General features: G+C 30.7%; 4 protein-coding genes across 10 annotated transcripts in view; 2 read left to right on the forward strand and 2 right to left on the reverse strand.

Moving 5' to 3' along the window:
• The window catches only part of LOC119602316 (protein split ends), a 149,495-nt gene extending 149,034 nt beyond the window's left edge, over nt 1-461 (forward strand). For all 6 annotated transcript variants that reach the window (XM_037953750.1, XM_037953748.1, XM_037953753.1 and 3 more), the window contains exon 11: nt 205-461. In XM_037953750.1, the coding sequence (XP_037809678.1) occupies nt 205-323 (119 nt within the window). In that variant the 3' untranslated portion in view covers nt 324-461. The remainder of the gene's footprint in view (nt 1-204) is intronic.
• Nucleotides 462-14,265: 13,804 nt separating this feature from the next.
• LOC119602330 (farnesol dehydrogenase) lies at nt 14,266-15,889 on the forward strand. Its single transcript, XM_037953771.1, has 3 exons — nt 14,266-14,933; nt 15,001-15,138; nt 15,714-15,889. Exons 1-3 carry the CDS (start codon nt 14,358-14,360, stop codon nt 15,753-15,755), a joined length of 756 nt encoding a protein of 251 aa, XP_037809699.1. The 5' UTR covers nt 14,266-14,357; the 3' UTR covers nt 15,756-15,889.
• Nucleotides 15,885-17,615, reverse strand: LOC119602328 (acetyl-CoA acetyltransferase B, mitochondrial). The gene is made up of 3 exons (XM_037953770.1): nt 17,427-17,615; nt 16,246-17,354; nt 15,885-16,184 (listed from the first exon to the last, which is right to left on the reverse strand). Exons 1-3 carry the CDS (start codon nt 17,427-17,429, stop codon nt 15,902-15,904), a joined length of 1,395 nt encoding a protein of 464 aa, XP_037809698.1. The 5' UTR covers nt 17,430-17,615; the 3' UTR covers nt 15,885-15,901.
• Nucleotides 17,616-20,028: 2,413 nt separating this feature from the next.
• The window catches only part of LOC119602327 (insulin-like peptide receptor), an 11,677-nt gene continuing 10,374 nt past the window's right edge, over nt 20,029-21,331 (reverse strand). For both annotated transcript variants that reach the window (XM_037953769.1, XM_037953768.1), the window contains exon 8: nt 20,029-21,331. This exon is cut by the window's right edge and continues 164 nt beyond it. In XM_037953769.1, coding sequence (XP_037809697.1) covers nt 20,065-21,331 — 1,267 coding nt within the window. In that variant the 3' untranslated portion in view covers nt 20,029-20,064.

Raw genomic sequence — 21,331 nt, forward strand, 5'->3', positions numbered from 1 at the left:
CTGCAGATTTGGGAGTTTTTTTATTTTTATTTCTAATTACTGCAAGTTTAGGAGTTTTTTTCTTTTTATTTCTAGTTACTGGGGTTTTGGGAGTTTTTTTCTTTTTATTTCTAGTTACGGGGTTTCGGGAATTTTTTTCTTTTTATAACTTTTTACTGCTACTGTTATTAATTTGTTATTAATTTCTTTTTTCTAAACTTTTAGCATCCGGTTTACAATTGTATATAGGTAAAGATGGCACCACTTCATTTGGTAACCATGAGCTTAAATCTAGAGTCTCTGCTGGGGCTTTCAAACAGGTTGTCATGGAGAATCCAAGATAGTAGCATAAATTTCTAATCTAAAATAAGACTTTTTTCAAAACAACAACAACAACAAACAAACCTACTACTATTACAAAACTACAACAAAATAAACTATACTATATAGAAATAAATATACATAAAATATTGATATAATAATAAAAAAAAATTAAATTTAAAAAAGAAAAATTTAATAATTTATATATTTAAAAAAAGAGGTAAAATTATTAAAATTATAAAACAAAGAAACCATAAATGTTATTATATATAGAAAATATACTATAAAATATATATTATATTTAAAAAAAAATAAAGAAAATTTCCATTGTATTTAAACGAAAAAAAGAAAGAAAAAAGAACTACTAACTCTTAACTACTCCTACTAAATACTCCCCTCCCTATTAAATGAAGTTTAATAACAAATAACAAAAAAAGTATTGCATTATGTTAACAAAAGAAAACAAATAAAATTTCGAAAAGTCTACTTAAGAAAAACCATTTAAAAAACTCTTAATTAAACCCCAACCTACCGTTATTAAAACAATAAAGAAAATTTTTTAGACAATTTTGAAAAAACGCAACTCACTTTACACCATTAAAAAAAAAAAACAACAAAAATTAACATTTTTAAAAATTTCCTTTAAATCTGTTTTCAATTTGAAATATTAAATTATAAAAAAAACATAAAATAAAATAAACTCTGCTGCCCATACAAAGCACATGTTAAAATAATTGCTTAATTAATTAAATATATATAAAAAAACTAGGCTTCCTTTTAAACAAATACTACAAAACATTTTCTATAATCTGCCCTTAAACTGCAGGTTTAAACAGCCGTATTAAATATTTAAATTTAAAAACTCCAAAAAGAAAATTATTTATTAAAATAATATTTTTTTCAAATATTTAAGAAATTAAAAAAATACTTTCAAAATCCTTAACAAATTAAAGGATTTTTTATTAAAATATTATTATAATTAAAAAAAATATAATAAATTCGTTTAAAAATCAAACTGTTAAACTAATCTTATGTTTATTTTATAATTTTTTTATACAAATTTCTTTTTTATTTAAATAATTATTATATTTTTTACTCAACTGTGTATATTATTTTAAATTAATTTTGTTTAATTATTTTCAAAAATTCTACAAAAGAAAATTATATTTTATAAACTTTTTTAAACATTTTATCATAATTCACCATAGCTATGCAATAAATAATTAAAATACGCTTCATATTAATAAAAAAAATAAAACAAAATAAACTAAAATCACAACATTTTCAAAATACATTTAAAACAATTCAATAACATTTTTCATACACTTAATAAAATCCAACAGTTTTTAAACAAAAAATTATGTATGAAAATGTTTATTTTGTGAAATATTAAGTAAGTTTAAAACCTAAATAAATAATAAAATATTTAATTATAACTGCTTAGTATGTAATAATAAATATGTATTTGTGAGTATAATATAAATAAATAATGTATTGATTAATTGATTGAAATTAATTAAATTTAAAACAAAAAGGAAATAAATTTTTTGTCGTGTAAAAATATTAAAAACAGAGAAATTAAATAAAAAATTGTGATTTCAAACAAAAACAAGAAAGAATTTTAATTATTTCAAAAATGTTCGCCAATTTCATATAAAAATCGATATTTGGGGGAAATATGAATGATCACAGATTTTCACTATTTTCTCGATTGGAGTGTTATTTAAGAAACTACAGCCGATTTAAAGTTTTTCATATAAAAATCGATGTTTGTTGGGAATTATGAGTGATCACAGATTTTCACTATTTTCTCGATTGGAGCGTTATTTAAGAAACTACAGCCGATTTAAAGTTTTTCATATAAAAATCGATTTTTGTGGGGAAATATGAATGATCACAGATTTTCACTATTGTAGCGTTATTTAAGAAACTACAGCCGATTTAAAGTTTTTCATATAAAAATCGATTTTTGGGGGGAAATATGAATGATCACAGATTTTCACTATTTTCTCGATTGGAGTGTTATTTAAGAAACTACAGCCGATTTAAAGTTTTTCATATAAAAATCGATTTTTGGTGGGAAATATGAGTGATCACAGGTTTTCACAATTTTCTCGATTGGAGCGTTATTTAAGAAACTACAGCCGATTTAAAGTTTTTCATATAAAAATCGATTTTTGTGGGGAAATATAAGTGATCACAGATTTTCACTATTTTCACGATTGGAGCGTTATTTAAGAAACTACAGCCGTTTTAAAGTTTTTTATAAAAATCGATTTTTGGGGGGAAATATGAATGATCACAGATTTTCACTATTGTAGCGTTATTTAAGAAAATACAGCCGATTTAAAGTTTTTCATATAAAAATCAATTTTTGGAGGGAAATATGAATGATCACAGATTTTCACTATTTTCTCGATTGGAGTGTTATTTAAGAAACTACAGCCGATTTAAAGTTTTTCATATAAAAATCGATTTTTGTTGGGAATTATGAGTGATCACAGATTTTCACTATTTTCTCGATTGGAGCGTTATTTAAGAAACTACAGCTGATTTAAAGTTTTGCATATAAAAATTGATTTTTAGAGGGAAATATGAGTGATCACAGATTTTCACTATTTTCTCGATTGGAGCGTTATTTAAGAAACTACAGCCGATTTAAGGTTTCTTATATAAAAATCGATTTTTGATGGGAAATATGAGTGATCACAGATTTTCAATATTTTTTCGATTGGAGCGTTATTTAAGAAACTACAGCCGATTTAAAGTTTTTCATATAAAAATCGATTTTTGATGGGAAATATGAGTGATCACAGATTTTCACTATTTTCTCGATTGGAGCGTTATTTAAGAAACTACAGCCGATTTAAAGTTTTTCATATAAAAATCGATTTTTAGAGGGAAATATGGATTGGAGCGTTATTTAAGAAACTACAGCCGATTTAAAGTTTTTCATATAAAAATCGATTTTTGGAGGGAAATATGAGTGATCACAGATTTTCACTATTTTCTCGATTGGAGCGTTATTTAAGAAACTACAGCCGTTTTAAAGTTTTGCATATAAAAATCGATTTTTGGTGGGAAATATGAGTGATCACAGATTTTCACTATTTTCTCGATTGGAGCGTTACTTAAGAAACTACAGCCGATTTAAAGTTTTGCATATAAAAATCGATTTTTGGAGGGAAATATGAGTGATCACAGATTTTTACTATTTTCTCGATTGGAGCGTTATTTAAGAAACTACAGCCGATTTAAAGTTTTTCATATAAAAATCGATTTTTGATGGGAAATATGAGTGATCACAGATTTTCACTATTTTCTCGATTGGAGCGTTATTTAAGAAACTACAGCCGATTTAAAGTTTTTTATATAAAAATCGATTTTTAGAGGGAAATATGGATTGGAGCGTTATTTAAGAAACTACACCCGATTTAAAGTTTTGCATATAAAAATCGATTTTTGGTGGGAAATATGAGTGATCACAGATTTTCACTATTTTCTCGATTGGAGCGTTACTTAAGAAACTACAGCCGATTTAAAGTTTTGCATATAAAAATCGATTTTTGGAGGGAAATATGAGTGATCACAGATTTTCACTATTTTCTCGATTGGAGCGTTATTTAAGAAACTACAGCCGATTTAAAGTTTTTCATATAAAAATCAATTTTTGGTGTATAATATAAATAAATAATGTATTGATTAATTGATTAAAATTAATTAAATTTAAAACAAAAAGGAAATAAATTTTTTGTCGTGTAAAAATATTAAAAACAGAGAAATTAAATAAAAAATTGTGATTTCAAACAAAAACAAGAAAGAATTTTAATTATTTCAAAAATGTTCGCCAATTTCATATAAAAATCGATATTTGGGGGAAATATGAATGATCACAGATTTTCACTATTTTCTCGATTGGAGTGTTATTTAAGAAACTACAGCCGATTTAAAGTTTTTCATATAAAAATCGATGTTTGTTGGGAATTATGAGTGATCACAGATTTTCACTATTTTCTCGATTGGAGCGTTATTTAAGAAACTACAGCTGATTTAAAGTTTTGCATATAAAAATCGATTTCTGGTGGGAAATATGAGTGATCACAGATTTTCACTATTTTCTCGATTGGAGCGTTATTTAAGAAACTACAGCCGATTTAAAGTTTTGCATATAAAAATCGATTTTTGGAGGGAAATATGAGTGATCACAGATTTTCACCATTTTCTCGATTGGAGCGTTATTTAAGAAACTACAGCCGATTTAAAGTTTTGCATATAAAAATCGATTTTTGGAGGGAAATTTGAGTGATCACAGATTTTCACTATTTTCTCGATTGGAGCGTTATTTAAGAAACTACAGCCGTTTTAAAGTTTTTCATATAAAAATCGATTTTTGGAGGGAAATATGAGTGATCACAGATTTTCACTATTTTCTCGATTGGAGCGTTATTTAAGAAACTACAGCCGTTTTAAAGTTTTGCATATAAAAATCGATTTTTGGTGGAAAATATGAGTGATCACAGATTTTCACTATTTTCTCGATTGGAGCGTTATTTAAGAAACTACAGCCGTTTTAAAGTTCTTCATACAAAAATCGGTTTTTGGAGGGAAATATGAGTGATCACAGATTTTCACTATTTTCTCGATTGGAGCGTTATTTAAGGAACTACAGCCGATTTAAAGTTTTTCATATAAAAATCGGTTTTTGGAGGGAAATATGAGTGATCACAGATTTTCACTATTTTCTCGATTGGAGCGTTATTTAAGAAACTACAGCGGTTTTAAAGTTTTTCATATAAAAATCGGTTTTTGGAGGGAAATATGAGAGATCACAGATTTTCACTATTTTCTCGATTGGAGCGTTATTTAAGGAACTACAGCCGTTTTAAAGTTTTGCATATAAAAATCGATTTTTGGAGGGAAATAAGAGTGATCACAGATTTTCAATATTTTCTCGATTGGAGCGTTATTTAAGAAACTACAGCCGATTTAAAGTTTTTCATATAAAACTCGATTTTTGGTGGGAAATATGAGTGATCACAGATTTTCATTATTTTCTCGATTGGAGCGTTATTTAAGAAACTACAGCCGATTTAAAGTTTTTCATATAAAAATCGATTTTTGGTGGGAAATATGAGTGATCACAGATTTTCACTATTTTCTCGATTGGAGCGTTATTTAAGAAACTACAGCCGATTTAAAGTTTTTCATATAAAAATAGATTTTTGGTGGGAAATATGAGTGATCACAGATTTTCAATATTTTCTCGATTGGATCGTTATTTAAGAAACTACAGCCGATTTAAAGTTTTTCATATAAAAATCGATTTTTGGTGGGAAATATGAGTGATCACAGATTTTCACTATTTTCTCGATTGGAGCGTTATTTAAGAAACTACAGCCGATTTAAAGTTCTTCATATAAAAATCGATTTTTGGTGGGAAATATGAGTGATCACAGATTTTCAATATTTTCTCGATTGGATCGTTATTTAAGGAACTACAGCCGTTTTAAAGTTTTGCATATAAAAATCGATTTTTGGTGGGAAATATGAGTGATTTTCACAATATTCTCGATTGGAGCGTTATTTAAGAAACTACAGCCGATTTAAAGTTTTTCATATAAAAATCGATTTTTGATGGGAAATATGAGTGATCACAGATTTTTTGCATATAAAAATCGATTTTTGGAGGGAAATATGAGTGATCACAGATTTTCACTATTTTCTCGATTGGAGCGTTATTTAAGAAACTACAGCCGATTTAAAGTTTTTCATATAAAAATCGGTTTTTGGAGGGAAATATGAGTGATCACAGATTTTCACTATTTTCTCGATTGGAGCGTTATTTAAGGAACTACAGCCGTTTTAAAGTTTTGCATATAAAAATCGATTTTTGAGGGAAATAAGAGTGATCACAGATTTTCACTATTTTCTCGATTGGAGCGTTATTTAAGAAACTACAGCCGATTTAAAGTTTTTCATATAAAAATCGGTTTTTGGAGGGAAATATGAGTGATCACAGATTTTCACTATTTTCTCGATTGGAGCGTTATTTAAGGAACTACAGCCGTTTTAAAGTTTTGCATATAAAAATCGATTTTTGAGGGAAATAAGAGTGATCACAGATTTTCACTATTTTCTCGATTGGAGCGTTATTTAAGAAACTACAGCCGATTTAAAGTTTTTCATATAAAAATCGATTTTTGGTGGGAAATATGAGTGATCACAGATTTTCACTATTTTCTCGATTGGAGCGTTATTTAAAAAACTACAGCCGATTTAAAGTTTTTCATATAAATTGATTTTGATGGGAAATATGAGTGATCACAGATTTTCACTATTTTCTCGATTGGAGCGTTATTCAAGAAACTACAGCCGATTTAAAGTTAAGTTTTTCATATAAAAATCGATTTTTGGTGGGAAATATGAGTGATCACAGATTTTCACTATTTTCTCGATTGGAGCGTTATTTAAGAAACTACAGCCGTTTTAAAGTTTTTCATATCAAAATCGATTTTTGGTGGGAAATATGAGTGATCACAGATTTTCACTATTTTCTCGATTGGAGCGTTATTTAAAAAACTACAGCCGATTTAAAGTTTTTCATATAAATTGATTTTGATGGGAAATATGAGTGATCACAGATTTTCACTATTTTCTCGATTGGAGCGTTATTCAAGAAACTACAGCCGATTTAAAGTTAAGTTTTTCATATAAAAATCGATTTTTGGTGGGAAATATGAGTGATCACAGATTTTCACTATTTTCTCGATTGGAGCGTTATTTAAGAAACTACAGCCGTTTTAAAGTTTTTCATATAAAAATCGATTTTTGGTGGGAAATATGAGTGATCACAGATTTTCACTATTTTCTCGATTGGAGCGTTATTTAAGGAACTACAGCCGTTTTAAAGTTTTACATATAAAAATCAATTCTTAGAGGGAAATAAGAGTGATCACAGATTTTCACTATTTTCTCGATTGGAGCGTTATTTAAGAAACTACAGCCGATTTAAAGTTTTTCATATAAAAATTGATTTTTGATGGGAAATATGAGTGATCACAGGTTTTCACTATTTTCTCGATTGGAGCGTTATTTAAGAAACTACAGCCGATTTAAAGTTTTTCATATCAAAATCGATTTTTGGTAGGAAATATGAGTGATCACAGATTTTCACTATTTTCTCGATTGGAGCGTTATTTAAAAAACTACAGCCGATTTAAAGTTTTTCATATAAATTGATTTTGATGGGAAATATGAGTGATCACAGATTTTCACTATTTTCTCGATTGGAGCGTTATTCAAGAAACTACAGCCGATTTAAAGTTAAGTTTTTCATATAAAAATCGATTTTTGGTGGGAAATATGAGTGATCACAGATTTTCACTATTTTCTCGATTGGAGCGTTATTTAAGAAACTACAGCCGTTTTAAAGTTTTTCATATAAAAATCTATTTTTGGAGGGAAATATGAGTGATCACAGATTTTCACTATTTTCTCGATTGGAGCGTTATTTAAGAAACTACAGCCGTTTTAAAGTTTTTCATATAAAAATCTATTTTTGGAGGGAAATATGAGTGATCACAGATTTTCACTATTTTCTCGATTGGAGCGTTATTTAAGGAACTACAGCCGTTTTAAAGTTTTGCATATAAAAATCAATTTTAAGAGGGAAATAAGAGTGATCACAGATTTTCACTATTTTCTCGATTGGAGCGTTATTTAAGAAACTACAGCCGTTTTAAAGTTTTTCATATAAAAATCGATTTTTGGAGGGAAATATGAGTGATCACAGATTTTCACTATTTTCTCGATTGGAGCGTTATTTAAGAAACTACAGCCGTTTTAAAGTTTTTCATATAAAAATCTATTTTTGGAGGGAAATATGAGTGATCACAGATTTTCACTATTTTCTCGATTGGAGCGTTATTTAAGAAACTACAGCCGTTTTAAAGTTTTTCATATAAAAATCGGTTTTTGGAGGGAAATATGAGTGATCACAGATTTTCACTATTTTCTCGATTGGAGCGTTATTCCAGAAACTACAGCCGATTTAAAGTTAAGTTTTTCATATAAAAATCGATTTTTGGTGGGAAATATGACTGATCACAGATTTTCACTATTTTCTCGATTGGAGCGTTATTTAAGAAACTACAGCCGTTTTAAAGTTTTTCATATAAAAATCGATTTTTGGAGGGAAATATGAGTGATCACAGATTTTCACTATTTTCTCGATTGGAGCGTTTAAAGTTTTTCATATAAAAATCAATTTTTAGAGGGAAATAAGAGTGATCACAGATTTTCACTATTTTCTCGATTGGAGCCTTATTTAAGAAACTACAGCCGATTTAAAGTTTTTCATATAAAAATCGATTTTTGTGGGGAAATATAAGTGATCACAGATTTTCACTATTTTCTCGATTGAAGCGTTATTCAAGAAACTACAGCCGATTTAAAGTTAAGTTTTTCATATAAAAATCTATTTTTGGTGGGAAATATGACTGATCACAGATTTTCACTATTTTCTCGATTGAAGCGTTATTTAAGAAACTACAGCCGCACAGTGGGGCAGAATGGAAATTTTTTGGAAATAAATCTGGCATTTCTAAACGGCTGATCCGATCGGGATAAAATTTGGCATGAGCGTAGCCAAGGAGTATTCGAGTTTAAGTTTTGAAGATGAACCCCCCAGATGCCCCAGGGACGGAGCTGTGGCGGCTCAAACTAGGGTACCTACGACATGTAAAATTTTTAAACTCGTGCCATTTTTTTGTTTTTCACCCAAATACAAAGATTTTTATATTTTCTGAAAGCGCTCGACGAGATCTTGAAAAAACATGCTTGGACATACTACATATCTCTTATAATATCCGAGTTATAGGCATTTAAAAATTTAGTGATACAAAATTTACCATACCTTGGTCCGCCTTTTTTTGAATACCGGGCGTAATTTTGGACCAAATGGACTCAATTTTTTCTTGTTAGTTAGACAACAAAATTTCCAATAATATACAAAAAATTTCAGATAAATATCATTTACAGATCCAAAAATATACGTTTTTTAATTTAAAAATTCCAAAAAAGTTAGATTTTTGCCGTTTTTTTGCCCAAAATGTGTCTTAACTCTTTTATTAATAAAATAAAATTTTCTTTAAGAACATATAACAATTTTATAGTTTTCTAAAAAGAATCTTTACGCAGAACGGAAACCTCAATATGTTTTCTATTTACTCCAAAAGTATTTTCCCAGCCCTGAAAGAAATGTGGACTCTATGGGCAAAAATGTAAAAAATCCCATTTTTGGGATTTTCATTCCTATTTTTGGGAATTGCGGGATGCCCTTTGACCTTTTCAATTTTGTTTTTGCATTTTCTTATTTGAGATGCCAAATTTTATCCCGATCGGATCAGCCGTTTAGAAATGCCAGATTTATTTCCAAAAAATTTCAATTCTGCCCCACTGTGAGCCGTTTTAAAGTTTTGCATATAAAAATCGATTTTTGGTGGGAAATATGAGTGATTACAGGTTTTCACAATTTTCTCGATTGGAGCGTTATTTAAGAAACTACAGCCGATTTAAAGTTTTTCATATAAAAATCGATTTTTGGAGGGAAATATGAGTGATCACAGATTTTCACTATTTTCTCGATTGGAGCGTTATTTATGAAACTACAGCCGTTTTAAAGTTTTGCATATAAAAATCGGTTTTTGGAGGGAAATATGAGTGATCACAGATTTTCACTATTTTCTGGATTGGAGCGTTATTTAAGAAACTACAGCCGATTTAAAGTTTTTCATATAAAAATCGGTTTTTGGTGGGAAATATGAGTGATCACAGATTTTCACTATTTTATCGATTGGAGCGTTATTTATGAAACTACAGCCGTTTTAAAGTTTTGCATATAAAAATCGATTTTTGGTGGGAAATATGAGTGATCACAGATTTTCACTATTTTCTCGATTGGAGCGTTATTTAAGAAACTACAGCCGTTTTAAAGTTTTGCATATAAAAATCAATTTTAAGAGGGAAATAAGAGTGATCACAGATTTTCAATATTTTCTCGATTGGAGCGTTATTTAAGAAACTACAGCCGATTTAAAGTTTTTCATATAAAAATAGATTTTTGGTGGGAAATATGAGTGATCACAGATTTTCAATATTTTCTCGATTGAAGCGTTATTTAAGAAACTACAGCCGATTTAAAGTTTTTCATATAAAACTCGATTTTTGGTGGGAAATATGAGTGATCACAGATTTTCAATATTTTCTCGATTGAAGCGTTATTTAAGAAACTACAGCCGATTTAAAGTTTTTCATATAAAACTCGATTTTTGGTGGGAAATATGAGTGATCACAGATTTTCACTATTTTCTCGATTGGAGCGTTATTTAAGAAACTACAGCCGATTTAAAGTTTTTCATATAAAAATCGATTTTTGGAGGGAAATATGAGTGATCACAGATTTTCACTATTTTCTCGATTGGAGCGTTATTTAAGGAACTACAGCCGTTTTAAAGTTTTGCATATAAAAATTGATTTTTGAGGGAAATAAGAGTGATCACAGATTTTCACTATTTTCTCGATTGGAGCGTTATTTAAGAAACTACAGCCGATTTAAAGTTTTTCATATAAAAATAGATTTTTGGTGGGAAATATGAGTGATCACAGATTTTCAATATTTTCTCGATTGGAGCGTTATTTAAGAAACTACAGCCGATTTAAAGTTTTTCATATAAAACTCGATTTTTGGTGGGAAATATGAGTGATCACAGATTTTCACTATTTTCTCGATTGGAGCGTTATTTAAGAAACTACAGCCGATTTAAAGTTTTTCATATAAAACTCGATTTTTGGTGGAAAATATGAGTGATCACAGATTTTCACTATTTTCTCGATTGGATCGTTATTTAAGAAACTACAGCCGATTTAAAGTTTTTCATATCAAAATCGATTTTTGGTGGGAAATATGAGTGATCACAGATTTTCACTATTTTCTCGATTGGAGCGTTATTTAAGAAACTACAGCCGATTTAAAGTTTTGCATATCAAAATCGATTTTTGGTGGGAAATATGAGTGATCACAGATTTTCACTATTTTCTCGATTGGAGCGTTATTTAAGAAACTACAGCCGTTTTAAAGTTTTGCATATCAAAATCGATTTTTGGTGGGAAATATGAGTGATCACAGATTTTCACTATTTTCTCGATTGGAGCGTTATTTAAGGAACTACAGCCGATTTAAAGTTTTGCATATAAAAATCGATTTTTGAGGGAAATAAGAGTGATCACAGATTTTCACTATTTTCTCGATTGGAGCGTTATTTAAGAAACTACAGCCGATTTAAAGTTTTTCATATAAAATTCGATTTTTGGAGGGATATATGAGTGATCACAGATTTTCACTATTTTCTCGATTGGAGCGTTATTTAAGAAACTACAGCCGATTTAAAGTTTTGCATATAAAAATAGATTTTTGGTGGGAAATATGAGTGATCACAGATTTTCACTATTTTCTCGATTGGAGCGTTATTTAAGAAACTACAGCCGATTTAAAGTTTTGCATATCAAAATCGATTTTTGGTGGGAAATATGAGTGATCACAGATTTTCACTATTTTCTCGATTGGAGCGTTATTTAAGAAACTACAGCCGATTTAAAGTTTTGCATATCAAAATCGATTTTTGGTGGGAAATATGAGTGATCACAGATTTTCACTATTTTCTCGATTGGAGCGTTATTTAAGAAACTACAGCCGATTTAAAGTTTTTCATATAAAAATTGATTTTTGGTAGGAAATATGAGTGATCACAGATTTTCACTATTTTCTCGATTGGAGCGTTATTTAAGAAACTACAGCCGTTTTAAAGTTTTGCATATCAAAATCGATTTTTAGAGGGAAATATGAGTGATCACAGATTTTCACTATTTTCTCGATTGGAGCGTTATTTAAGAAACTACAGCCGATTTAAAGTTTTTCATATATAAACCGATTTTTGATGGGAAATATGAGTGATCACAGATTTTCACTATTTTCTCGATTGGAGCGTTATTTAAGAAACTACAGCCGATTTAAAGTTTTTCATATAAAAACCGATTTTTGATGGGAAATATGAGTGATCACAGATTTTCACTATTTTCTCGATTGGAGCGTTATTTAAGAAACTACAGCCGATTTAAAGTTTTTCATATATAAACCGATTTTTGATGGGAAATATGAGTGATCACAGATTTTCACTATTTTCTCGATTGGAGCGTTATTTAAGAAACTACAGCCGATTTAAAGTTTTTCATATAAAAATCGATTTTTGGAGGGAAATATGAGTGATCACAGATTTTCACTATTTTCTCGATTGGAGCGTTATTTAAGAAACTACAGCCGATTTAAAGTTTTTCATATCAAAATCGATTTTTGGTGGGAAATATGAGTGATCACAGATTTTCACTATTTTCTCGATTGGAGCGTTATTTAAGAAACTACAGCCGATTTAAAGTTTTTCATATAAAACTCGATTTTTGGTGGGAAATATGAGTGATCACAGATTTTCACTATTTTCTCGATTGGAGCGTTATTTAAGAAACTACAGCCGATTTAAAGTTTTTCATATCAAAATCGATTTTTGGTGGGAAATATGAGTGATCACAGATTTTCACTACTTTCTCGATTGCAGCGTTATTTAAGAAACTACAGCCGATTTAAAGTTTTTCATATAAAAATCGATTTTTGGAGGGAAATATGAGTGATCACAGATTTTCACTATTTTCTCGATTGCAGCGTTATTTAAGGAACTACAGCCGTTTTAAAGTTTTTCATATCAAAATCGATTTTTGGTGGGAAATAAGAGTGATCACAGATTTTCACTATTTTCTCGATTGGAGCGTTATTTAAGAAACTACAGCCGATTTAAAGTTTTTCATATAAAAATGGATTTTTGGTGGGAAATATGAGTGATCACAGATTTTCACTATTTTCTCGATTGGAGCGTTATTTAAGAAACTACAGCCGATTTAAAGTTTTTCATATAAAAATAGATTTTTGGAGGAAATATGAGTGATCACAGATTTTCACTATTTTCTCGATTGGAGCGTTATTTAAGAAACTACAGTCGATTTAAAGTTTTTCATATAAAAATAGATTTTTGGTGGGAAATATGAGTGATCACAGATTTTCACTATTTTCTCGATTGGAGCGTTATTTAAGAAACTACAGCTGATTTAAAGTTTTGCATATAAAAATCGATTTTTAGAGGGAAATATGAGTGATCGCAGATTTTCACTATTTTCTCGATTGGAGCGTTATTTAAGAAACTACAGCCGATTTAAAGTTTTTCATATAAAAATCGATTTTTGGAGGGAAATATGAGTAATCACAGATTTTCACTATTTTCTCGATTGGAGCGTTATTTAAGAAACTACAGCCGATTTAAAGTTTTTCATATAAAAATTGATTTTTGGTGGGAAATATGAGTGATCACAGATTTTCACTATTTTCTCGATTGGAGCGTTATTTAAGAAACTACAGCCGTTTTAAAGTTTTGCATATAAAAATCGATTTTTGGTGGGAAATATGAGTGATCACAGATTTTCACTATTTTCTCGATTGGAGCGTTATTTAAGAAACTACAGCCGATTTAAAGTTTTTCATATAAAAATCGATTTTTGTGGGGAAATATGAGTGATCACAGATTTTCAATATTTTCTCGATTGGAGCGTTATTTAAGAAACTACAGCCGATTTAAAGTTTTTCATATAAAAATAGATTTTTGGTGGGAAATATGAGTGATCACAGATTTTCAGTAATTTCTCAATTGCGGCTTTATTTAAGGAACTACAGCAGAGTGGTTTTTTTTAATTGATACTTCCGTTCCTACTAGCATTTAATTTAATAAACAAATTTGTACATTATTCTTACTTCTTTAGGTAGAAGTAATATTAAGTTTGCGCAGATATGGTGAATAAAGAAACCTTTGCAGTGCTTAGAAATCAATAAAAAACCTAAATTCGAATAACAAAACCTCTCAACAAAATTTACATTTTCATTTTACATTGATTCTTCATTTAACATGGAACGTTGGCACAATAAATTGGCCGTAGTTACAGGTGCCAGTGGAGGTATTGGAGCTGCTTGTGCCCGTGCTTTAGTAGCAACAGGAATACGCGTCGTGGGTTTAGCACGCAGAGAAAATAAACTTAAAGAATTACAAAACTCACTACCAGAAAAACAGAAGACATTATTCATACCACATAAATGTGATGTTTCCAAAGAAGATCAAGTTATAAGAGCCTTTGAATGGACCGAAGAGGAATTCGGTGGTGCAGATATTTTGTTAAATAATGCGGGTATTACAAGGGAAACTGAACTAGTAGCACCGGGTAATACGGAGAAAATTCAACAGGTTATAAACACAAATATTATGGGTGTTTTATGGTGTACACGAGAAGCTTTTCAACGTATGCATAAACGTGGTAATGAGGGTCATGTTTTGATCATTAATAGTATTGCCGGTCAACAGGTATTGAATTTTATAGATGTTTTGCCTTCATTCAATATATATCCAGCTACGAAATTTGCCATAACTGCCATGACCGAAACATATCGACAAGAATTTCAATTGTATAAGAGTAAAGTTAGAGTTACGGTGAGTTTTTTAATGCTTTTGGTTAATCTAATTAAGGTTGTGCAGTAAATTTTTTTTGTATTTAAAGGGTATTTGTCCTGGTGCTGTTAATACAAATATATTTCCGGAAGAAATTCATTTCTATGTTAAAGATATGGCACGTTTGGAACCGAAAAATATTGCTGATGCCGTACTGTATGCTTTAAGTGTACCACCAAATGTTCAGGTCTGTCAAAAACTTGTATTGGTCCAAATCTATAGCAGTCTGCTCAATAGATTTCCTAAAGAAGAAATCCATCGCAGTCTGCTCGAGAGATTTCCTAAAAAGAAATCTATCGCAGTCTGCTCAAGAGATTCCCTAAAGAAGAAATCTATCGCAGTCTGCTCAATAGATTTCCTAAAGAAGAATTCTACCGCAGTCTGCTCGAGAGATTTCCTAAAGAAGAAATCTATAGCAATCTGCTCAATAGATTTCCTAAAGAAGAAATCTCTTGCAGTCTGCTCAAGATTTCTTAAAGAAGAAATCTATCGCAGTCTGCTCAAGAGATTTCCTAAAGAAGAAATCTCTTGCAGTCTGCTCAAGATTTCCTAAAGAAGAAATCCATCGCAGTCTGCTCAAGAGTTTTACTAAAGAAGAAAACTATCACAGTCTGCCCAAGAGATTTCCTAAAGAAGAAATCTATCGCAGTCTGTTCTATAGATTTCCTAAAGAATTAATCTATCGAAAACTGATCAAGTGATTTTCTAAAGAAGGAAACTAACGCAGTGTTATGGAAAACAATAATTTTCTTATTTTTACAGATTCATGAAATTACCGTCAAACCCATGGGAGAAATGTTTTAATTTATTAAATAAAACTTATCAAAAACATGTACTCACCATAATAAATTGTTGAATATTTTATTAAGAAATGTTAACATTTATGGAGAACAATAAATAATTGCCACTGAAAACCTGGAAAAAGAAAGAAAATCTGATTTAACAAACATTTATTTTAAGTTATTTTTAAATAAATCTAATTTTTTTCTTAATAATCTATGATTTAAACGATGCATGCACAGGAATTGTTTATTAAGAAAAACAACGGGTATATCTAGACGATATAAACGTAAAAAACGTAGATTTTCTTTGGTATCTATGAAAATCTTTTCCAATTCATATTCACCAGCGAAATTAAATTCCAATTCTTCAAGTAAAATATCACACAAAGGACAAGGGTCTTTGGTAAATAAGGTGATAAGAGGTAAGTTTTCAGCAGGAGAAAACGAGGGCCTAAAGTAGAAGTAGAACTAGAAATGTATGCATTTGAATAGGAAAGTAAAGTTTAGCTTACAATTTTTGTATGATGAGAGTTAGAGAATCCCGAGAACTAGCAGATACCATACAACCATATTCAGAAGGTTCCAAAGAATGAGTAAGATGGGTAAGTAAACGTGTTAGAGAGGCAGCAGCAGAGTGTCCCAATATTAAAGAACCACCATGAGGATTTATCAAGTCGAAATTTAAGTCAAAATGATGTTTTAGATAAACCACCATTTGAGGTATAGAGTCTTCGATTTCCCAGTGTTTTATGTCCTGAGGTTTGAGAGAAGTTTTAGCAAAAAGTTTTTCCACACATTCACGTCCACCAGAGAGAATATTGGAGGTGTTGTGTTTATATTGAAAGTCTGTTATAACAGCTAGAGGAGATAAATCCAATTTTTGAGCTTTAGCTAATGTGGTTAGTACTAAGGCTGCTGCACCATCGCTATACTGAAAGGTTTTATTGTCTTCTCTACAGTTTTCGGGAAAAATTTCATCCTGGATTATTTCTCTTATAACTCTTCTCTTGCCGGCTTGCTGCTGTAATGCTAGAGGTACTATTTCAGCTTCAAATATACCTTCCGCTTGGGATTTTAGAAAGCGCATGACACTTTTTGATATATAGTTTTCTATTACTTCCGATGAGACTTCTGGAAACAGTTGCTCCTTCTGCGACATTGCCTGGTTTTGGTTTATCAAGGATTCCTGGTGTGTAGCAGATTGCAGACCTCCCATAACTACTGCTGCACATTCTTGCGATTTTAAGGAATCAAAAGCCTTAAGTAAACTATCCACTTGAGGTTCATCTTGTTCGCCTATACTTAGGCCCGTATATTTAGTTTTCTTGAGGAAACTACTAAAAACAAATTCTTGCCCAACACCCAGTTGCAGTGGAGGTCTTTCATTCATATAGATTTCATGTACAAGTTCCAAAGGTACTGCAGATTGTTTAACGGCCGCCTCCGCAGCCAGTTGGCCCAATTGCAAACCGGAGGCGGCAGCCAATTGACCCTGATATTTACCCCATGGTGTGCGAGCGGCAGCAGCTATTACTATGGCATCAGATTTATTATGAAAATAACGCAAAGTAGTTGCTAATGCTCGACAATAAGTATTTATACTAAGATATTTAAAATTTTGCTAATTAAATGCATAAATAAATAGCTTTGTATAACGGTTTGTTATTAATTCTAACCCTACTTTGCGACTTACCATTTCAATTAATATTTTCGCTATTTAACTTTTTATTTTCAAGGTTTTTTAATAAATATATAAAATTTAACACTTTATTTTTAATATAAAAACAATATTTACACTTTTTTTGTTATTAGAAATAGTATTTGCTTTATTTTTTCTTAAAAACTCAAGAAATTTAACTTTGCCGACTTGTTCAATTTTGTTTAATGCAATAAAAACAACAACAATCATCTTTGTTTACCATAAAATGACATTTCTTTTATCAGAGTGTTGCCATATAAAATAGAAAGTAACAACATATGCAGGTTTTAGCGCAGACACAAACCTTTACGCTGCCACCTAGTTTGAGTTGGAAATTTCCAATAACCATTTTTTTCATATGTACTCAGCAAGATACTTAGAGGCGGGGTTGCCCAGCAAAATAGTCCGGTAAGAAATATATGTGTTTGTGTGTCGTTCCCAGCAAATTTTGCTGAGCTCGGTGGGCTCAGCAAAAATTTCCATTTTAAAAATGGAAATGACGACACAAGTAATGGAAATGACGTTTGTCTGTTTCAAAAACAGGTGCTGTTTATTGGTACGAAACGAAAAAAAATATTTATGTTTTTCGTGGTGTAGGGTACATACAATATGTTATAGTACTCACATTTAAAATTTTTTAAATTTTTAAATAGTTTGCAAAACTTAATCGATAAACTTATTTTGATCGATAAACTCATTGAGTCTACTAGAACTCTATCACAGTCTTCTCAAGATTCTTCTTTACACTAAAGGAAAAGAAGATATCGATCGGAATCTGGTCAAAATCTTTTAAAGAAGATATCGATCGCAGTCTTTTCAAAATTTTCTAAAGAAGAAATATGCTCAAGATTTCTTAAATCAGAAGATTTTAGAGATCGGATTCTTCTGTAGAAGATCTTGAGCAGACTAATTTGTTATTAAAAAGAATCTGCAATAAAATCTTCTAAAGAATAAACCGGTCGAAGTCTGGTCAAAATCTTCTAAAGAAGAAATTGATCGCTTATCGCAGTCTGCTCAAGATCTTCTAAAGAAAAGAAATGTAGCAGTCTTTTCAAGATTTTTTTAAAAAATAAATCTATCGCAGATTTTTCTAAAGAACAAATTAGTCTATTCAAGATCATCTACAGAAGAATCCGACCGCAAGAAGAATTCAATCGCAATCTATTCAAGATTTTTAAAGAAGATATCGGTCTGCTTAAGATCTTCTAAAGAAATCTGTTGCAGTATTTTCAAGATTTTCTTAAGAAAGAATCAGATTAGTTAGTAGTTTGCTCAAGATTTTCCAAAGAGATATCTGCTCTAAAACCAATATGTAGTCTTGACTATAGACTGATCTATAGTCTTAATTATAGACTGATCTATAGTCTTGACTATAGACTAATCTATATAGTCTTGACTATAGACTGATATATAGTCTTGACTATAAACTTATCTATAGTCTTGACTATAAACTTATCTATAGTCTTGACTATAGACTGATCTATAGTCTTGACTATAGACTGATCTATAGTCTTGACTATAAACTGATCTATAGTCTTGACTATAGACTGCTCTATAGTCTTGACTATAGACTGCTCTATAGTCTTGACTATAGACTGCTCTATAGTCTTGACTATAAATTGATCTATAGTCTTGACTATAAATTGATCTATAGTCTTGACTATAAATTGATCTATAGTCTTGACTATAAATTGATCTATAGTCTTTACTATAAATTGATCTATAGTCTTGACTATAGACTGATCTATAGTCTTGACTATAACCTGATCTATGGTCTTGACTATAGACTGATATATATTCTTGACTATAGACTGATATATAGTGTTGACTATAGACTGCTCTATAGTCTGGACTATAGACTTATCCCTAGTATTGACTATAAACTGATCTATTGTCTTGACTATAGAGTGCTCCATAGTCTTGACTATAGACAGATCTTTAGTCTTGACTATAAGCTGAATTGTAGTCTTCTCTATAGACTGATCTATTGTATTGTATTGACTATAGAGTGCTCTATAGTCTTGACTATATACTGCTCTATAGTCTTGACTATATACTGCTCTATAGTCTTGACTATAGACAACTCTATAGTCTTGGCAACAGACAAATCTCTAGTCGTAACTATAAACTGATTTATAGTCTTGACTATAAACTGAATTGTAGTCTTGACTTTAGACTGATCTATTGTATTGACTATATACTGAACTAAAGACTGATATTCAGACTAAACTATAGATTTGACTATAGGCTGATCTATAGTCTTGACTTATCTCTAGTCTTGCCTATAAACCGATTATAGTCTTGGCTATAAACTGATCTATAGTCTTGACTATAGACAGATCTCTAGTCTTGACTATAAACTGAATTGTAGTCACCACTATAGACTGATCTATAGATTTGACTATAGACTATAGACCGTCTTAACTATAGACTGATCTATAGTCCTAACTATGCAGAAACTATCGCCATGTACTCAAGATTTTTTTCCTATGATTTTTAAGATTTCTTCATAGCAATTATTTCCAATCCTTTTGAAATAAAATCACTCCATTAGTTCCAGCATCCTTCAAGGAAATAACACAATTTTTTTCAAACTTTCTTATAATACATCACATTTTATTATAAATTTTTATCAATTTCTTTTACCCAAATGTACCAAATATTTCTTATCCTCATCGGGACTATTGTGAAAACGCACCGTCTCGAAACCCTCCACCAGAATCTGACGATCATCACTGGTATCCGGCTCGGGACGCAAGTAACGCCAACTAATATGTAAAGGTAAATAACGTTTAAGTTGTGGTATCTTACGCCAATAACGTCGTTTATAGCAGATCCATAAAACCGTACCTCCGGCCCCTATTAAAAAGAATACAAAGAAAATATTCCAACCTTGAGACGAGCCACCGGCCATTTTAGTGGTAGGACAGATGGTGATGTTAAACCAACCAATAAAAGTGCTATGACCCAAAGAGATAACGCGGACCGCAGCCTGATTGTAGGAGTAATTGGAGTGAGCGGTAAAAAGATAATTATGGCGCTCGTGTTCCAAACGCGTTATGCAAGTTAGATAATTATGATCCACGGTTAGATTGCTGCTGTTATTGGGAATATGATGACGAAAATGTAGCGCATAGGAAGTTATATAACCATTTGGTAGTTGGGGCTCGGAAAAGTGCACCCTATAGTCATTTATATGAGGCATTCTACAGGCTGTGAAATCATAAACTTTATCGGCGGCCGTAGAATAATTGGTCCTAACCGATAACATATTAAAACTACTGCAACCAGCATGATTACAGGCTTTCACTTGCAGAACATACAAATGAAAACGTGCCAAGGATCTTATGGTATAATTACTTTCCCAAGCTTCAAAACGTTTTGTTAAAATAGCTTCATATTCCTGGGTATCATTGAATTCCTGAGTATTCTGTTTACAGTATTCCGGATGATCGAGAGAACAGCTAAATTCTTCTCTCAATTGTGATAGAAACATTCGATCTTTTCTTTCTTCTTCTCGGCGCGTACAACAATCTTCATAGTCCTCTAGACTATTGTCTTTATAATTAACAACCGGTTCATCACAATAGTCACGACTATCTAAGATTTCCTTATCATCTGGCAAAGCATAAACCTCCAATATATAATAGTCTACCACTTGAGATAGATCATTGTGTGAAAATTCTATACTAAGGGTATCATAGGTTTTGGCCTTAAGCCTGATCATAGGGGCCGTGGGTATATCAAATTGTGTTGTGGCATATTTGATTTCACTTCTTGCCTCTAGTGTATCGTCTTCACCATTAAAAGTTTTGACTAGACCAGCATAACGGGTGTGTGGTTCTAAGTTTTGGATAATATAAATGTAATGGGTTGAGTTTTCCTGCAGTTCATGTGGA

Source organism: Lucilia sericata, unplaced genomic scaffold (assembly GCF_015586225.1).
Source record: "Lucilia sericata isolate MDLA Ls3-8-SP2 unplaced genomic scaffold, ASM1558622v1 Contig000222F_arrow, whole genome shotgun sequence".
Lineage (NCBI taxonomy): Eukaryota > Metazoa > Arthropoda > Insecta > Diptera > Calliphoridae > Lucilia > Lucilia sericata.